Source organism: Vespula pensylvanica, chromosome 2, assembly GCF_014466175.1.
Source record: "Vespula pensylvanica isolate Volc-1 chromosome 2, ASM1446617v1, whole genome shotgun sequence".
In the NCBI taxonomy this organism is placed as follows: Eukaryota; Metazoa; Arthropoda; class Insecta; order Hymenoptera; family Vespidae; genus Vespula; species Vespula pensylvanica.
The window spans coordinates 2,911,528-2,917,142 of record NC_057686.1 but is presented as its reverse complement, the minus strand read 5'-3'; the positions used below and the strand labels follow the sequence as shown (position 1 = coordinate 2,917,142).

The 5,615-nt window shown below is 39.5% G+C and overlaps 1 protein-coding gene across 11 annotated transcripts in view; it reads right to left on the bottom strand.

Annotated features, from left to right (window-relative positions):
* The window catches only part of LOC122627304 (neurobeachin), a 191,157-nt gene extending 186,037 nt beyond the window's left edge, over nucleotides 1-5,120 (bottom strand). For 9 of the 11 annotated variants that reach the window (XM_043808371.1, XM_043808373.1, XM_043808368.1 and 6 more), the window contains exon 1: nucleotides 2,212-5,120. In XM_043808371.1, the coding sequence (XP_043664306.1) occupies nucleotides 2,212-2,415 (204 nt within the window). In that variant the 5' untranslated portion in view covers nucleotides 2,416-5,120. The remainder of the gene's footprint in view (nucleotides 1-2,211) is intronic. The other 2 variants (XM_043808366.1, XM_043808374.1) reach the window with 2 other exon arrangements.
* Nucleotides 5,121-5,615: the final 495 nt, after the last annotated feature.

The window sequence follows — 5,615 nt, the reverse complement described above, 5'->3', positions numbered from 1 at the left end:
AGAGAGAGAGAGAGAGAGATTGTAAGGGGTGCGAGAAGATGGAAAGAGACTCGTTACGTTTTCTAGTCTTGTTGATAACTTCCATCAGGCTACGAGTAGACTGGTGATAAGAGAGAAAAGAAGGCGAAGTTTTTTTAAAGCATATCTCTCTCTCTCCATCTCTCTCTCTCTCTCTCTCTCTCTCTCTCTCTCTCTCTCTCTCTCTCTCGTTCGCTCATTCGCTCACGATTCGCAATTCCCCTGAGGCTCGTGGCTGTGGGCGTACTGGATAAAAATTCATAGGCAACCTCACGAAGATGTTATCGTCTCCTTCGTCGCCCGACCCTACCTTCTCTCTCTCCTTCTTCACGAAGGAAACGAAGAATGCCATCTATATGAGCCAAGAACGATGTCGGCGTCGTCAACGATGCCATCGTCGCAACCAACGACGACGACGATGACGTCGACGACGACGACGACGACGACGACGACGACAAAGACGACAAGGAGAACCATGAGAAATATACCAGACGTATATAAAACCGTAAAACATTTTCTCATCTTCAGTTATAACGTTTTCGTTGAAAAGAACATAGCCAGAAAATTTTTGATAAATTGCCAAATAAAAGAACTCTCTAATTAAACAACCAGTTTCTTTCTACGAATTTATCCTTCTATAACTTCCGTTTTCAAGTGCGACGCAGTTTGATTTAGAATTTGAAATTAGAATTCGAATTCGGCAAGCATTCGAAAGTTCCTTTACGATCGTCTTATTAAGTTCTGATAAAGGATCCTTTCAAGAAGGAATTATTCAGGTATCTCTCTCGTTACTTGCCAACTCTACTTCTATTCCTTCACGAATATCCTCCAAGCTAGCTATCCTATTACTTTGGTTAACGTTACCGACGAAAATAATTCCTAAGTACTAAGATTAACTTCTTTACGATTACTTCTTTACGTTATCGAGTTTAACATTTTCAGACGTAAGATTTCACAACTCCGATTTTATCTAAACTTCGATATTTTCTTTTCTAAAAATCGTCCGCCATAGTAAAGCTTAGTTTCAACGTTCAAAAATAACATTTATCATCTGAAATTATCGCGAAATAATCTTGTAATAACTTTCTCCCAATTAGTACGGGGAGTAACGGGTAGAGAAAAAAAAAAGGAAAAGAAAAGAAAAGAAAAAAAAAAGAAGAAGAAAAAGAAAAGGAAAAGAAAAAGGGGGAAAAAAGAAGTCAGGAAACGTCAGATTTCAAAGCACAGCGACGAGAGAGAGAGAGAGAGGGAAAAAAAAGAAATATTCAGAAAACTTTTAACTCCCGCGATCTCGTAAAAAAAAAAACAAACAAAAGGAAAAAAAGAGAAAAGAAAAGAAAAGGAAAGAAGAAAAAGAAAAAGAAGAAGAAGAAAAAAGAAAAATCGCGCGAGAAAGTAGGGAAACCAAGGAGAAGTGCTTGCGAAGGTATTGATATTTGTATTAGTATTAGAGAAAAGCCCGAACGATCGTACGTTTAGATTTCCTTAAAATGAAAAAGGAATCGAACTGAATCATAATTTCACCGCAACGACTTTTTCCAAGCTCGCGAACAAGATTGGCGGTAGGAAGGAAAAAGAGGGCTGAGGATCGATAACATCGTCGAATCGGATAACGAAAGCCGTTTTCGCGTTCCCGTGATAGAAGAAGAGAAGGAAGAAGGGAGCAGAAGGGGGAGGGGAGATGATCCTTGAGAATAATTCCACTCGACACCGAATTCTCATTATCGACGATTTAGCCAGCCGACCGGGACATCCGGACGAAGCTCTTATCCTTCGACATTTATTCAACCATGCGTCTCCTAGCACTTTATTCGCGAATAAAAAGTCGTAGTCTTCGTTGCTTCGAAAGATATCAATCGGTGATATCGCGAGGATGAAACTGAAAATGATTGTGATATTCGTTCGGTAAACTTGATAGAAAGTAGGAAGTTTTTTTAAATCATCATTTTTATGTTTAAAGAGAGACACGCGTTACGATTTAATTTTTTTCATCGTTAAAGAAATAAAATAATATATCTTTCTCTCTGTCTTTATCTTTCAGTTGAATCGGAAATTTTTGTTTTTCGGAATTGTACGCACATCTTCGACGTAAAAATTGAATTTCTTTATGCACTTTATTTTTTTCGTCACTCGATTAAACGATCAAAGGATATAAAAGTTGTAAAAGATCGTTGGTCGGACCTTAGTACTTACCGAAAAGGCTTTAAGAAAGACGAGGCACTGAATGATACCCTCCATCGTGTCTCCGGTCAAACAGAAGGTGCCGGTAAGGTGTCGACCCTTACGACCAATCACGGAGCAGAGATTGGCCTGCACAAAGGCGTTTTGGGATCGCGTGGCTGCCGTAAGGGATGGATGGTGAGAACCGGCGCTCATTAGTCGTTCCAGCGAGTCCATTTCTCTTACTCCCTTTTTCGGATCTTCTTTCGGATCACTTTCGGATCGCGAGAGTCACGCGAGTGATCCTTATTTCGTCTTTGACGATAATCAAATATATATGTATATATGTATGTACGTACGTATGTATGTATGTATGTAGGTATATATATATTTTTTTTATTCTTGTTTTTTTTCTTTTTTTTCTTTCTTTTTTTTTTTTTTTTTTTTTTACGACACTCAAAATCGAAATATATATTTTGACGAACGCGACAATTTTTATAGGAAAAAGATTTTTTTTTCTTTTCTTTCACATACTCTTATCACTCGTAACATAAAGTCCATAAATTTAATCTGAGAAGACCGTATGAATAAAACGTCGTTAAAACATGCAACAGGATCGAGCACTATCCCCGAATGTCAAATTTTACGACACTGACACGCGTACGTAAGGACGCACACCTCGATGGGATGCCATAAAATATATTTACGTACGTAGATATCGCAAGACAGATAGAGATACGCAGATAAAGAGGGAGAGGGAGAGAGAAGGAGAAATAGAGATAGAGAAAGAGAGAGAGAAAGGAAGGGTGAGAGAACGAGAGGTGAAACTTTCTTGTTGCACTCGATGAGTTCCGATGATCAATGCGACGGCTTTTACGACTGTTGGCTAACAGAACGCAAACAGTCGTAAAGAAAATTGATTCTTTCGTTACCCCGCCGCCGGACAGATTCCTTCGGGTTTCACAAATTTAACATTCACTTGGTAGAGCACGTTGATCAAGTCTATTTTTCGTTTCGAACTGAAGTAACAATTGAATCGTTCGATAATAAAATGACAGGTGTTAACAGATCCTTTTATAAAAAATAAAATAAGAGAACACGGTATCGGACGAATTCCGTATGTTCACCGTGAAATCATCGAGTTCGAAACTTGTAGAATTATCGATTCGAATAAGGGAAATATTCTTTCGAATTAACATCCGCATATTATATAGATCTTCTCGAGAATAGGATCGAATTTTGAAGAAAGGAGTCTTCCTTTATGATCTTCCTCGTTGCGTCGATCATCGTAATATTATTCGTCATCAGCGATGTAACGCCGTCGGATCGAAAGATAGAAAGCGTTTGTTGTACATTTGAAAGGAAATTGTGCAGTAGTAATATGATCTATCGTTGACAGCAAGTGGCAGAAGAATTCTGTATCTTGCGTGAAATCGAGAAAATCCTTTGTGGTGGTGGCGATGCCGCGGGAGATTCGACCGATCGATGAAGATCCGTATTTTGCGGCGTGGCGTAACGCCTTATCAAATCGCACATCTCGTAGCAGAGAAAGCAAATACCGATTATTAGAAAAGTATCCATTCTAGCTTCGACTTCGTTCTAATGTATCTTCTTCTTTTTATTGTTGTTTCTTCTTGTTTCTTCTTCTTCTTCTTTTTTCTTCTTTTCTTCGAATATAGAGATCCTTCGTCCTTAAGTATTAGAAGTGGGGAAAGAAACTTAAACGTGAACGATCACTTGCGTTCTTTTCACGCTGAGAAAAAATTGCTCGTGCGATTCTCAAAATCGATCATTCGATTCACCTCCAATCAACTCTTTCTCCAAAAGTTATTATACGATAGTGCTCGACGATACGTTTGACATTGTCTTCGATGTTTCTTCGAGATCTTCTAGGCACTAACTTCTAAGTCTTTGAAATATATATATATTTTTTTTTATATTATATATCTTCAACGACGGCAAATTTATCCATTTTGTTGAAAATTGATCTGACACGAAGCGAACACGAGCAACACCAAAAAGTATTTCGTTTCTCTAACGACAGTACCCAGTCGCTCTAGAAATATATCACCGTATAACGTGCTCTTATATCTCAGTCGCGAGTAAAGCTCGTCACTGAAACGAGAAGCATGAAACTACGACGACGACGAGAGGGAGCCACGACGATTGGAGCCAGTGGTGGTGGATCGGGGAACAAAACATAGACCATGTGAGGACTCTGACGAGATCTGAATGCAGCCTCGAAACTAACGACTGTACATATATTTCGTTTCTCGTGCGTACAATTTTCACGAATTTCGAAAGAATCCGTAGTAATAACAGTAGTACTAGTAATGATAATAGAGAAAAAAACAAAGAGAAAGAGAAAGAAAGAAAAAAGGAAACCCCTTCGAATAGGAACGTCGGATTAACGAATAAAATTCAACTCGAACTTTCGATTTTCTTTAAAATTAACAAAAATTTTATCAAGATTGAAAGATCGATTTCTAACGATCGAGGATAAGAGAGAAAACAAATCAAACGAACAAAACACGAGAGAATTATACACTGTAAAAAAAAATTATATATATACTAATAAATAGGCAGTGCGTAAATCGTTACTTATTATTTTTTTTTTCTTTTTTGGATTGTTTTGGATTGATTAAACCGGAACGGGAACGATGTAAAGAATAAGATACTGAGATCGGTACACGTCGAGCGAGGACGACGAAAGAGTACACGCGAGCCGTATCAGCGTGCTCGCAACGGGCCGGCGTATGACTAGCAGATACTCTCTCAGTGCTAGGGTACGCCTTTAGAAGGGTGGTCGGGTGGGAAACGAGGGATGCTGGGCGACGGCGCGGCCCGCGGCGCCACCCCCAACCACGTCCCCTATATCCCGATCTCGTCTCTCTTCTCTTCTCTTCTTCTATCATTTCTCCCTCTCTCTCTCTCCCTCTACCACCACCACCATTACTACCACCACCACCACCACCACCACCACCTCCACCGCGTTACTACCACTACTACCACCACCACACCAATACTACCAGCATCGTCGGCAGCTATAGCAACGCCACTACCACTCCCAAAAGATTCTTATTTGTGATGCTTTTTTCATTTCTACCGACTCCTCACATCTACATCTGTTTGCTTGCGCGCGCGAACCATCTATCGGTACCTTCTTTTCTCTTCTCTTCTCCTCTCTTCTTTATTTCTTTTCTTTTCTTTTCTTTTCTTTTCTTTCTTCCTTCCTTCCTTCCTTCCTTCCTTCCTATCAACCTTCTTACTCTATTTCTTCTATCGTTTGGTGCATCCACACTTCATTCTCCTTTGCGGAATTCTTTGACCCGTCGAGCACACGGAATCGCACTGCGCTAACGACTCAAAAGGGAACTATCTCTCTCATCCGTTCTTTCTTTCTTTCTTTCTTTCTTTCTTTCTTTCTTTCTTTCTTT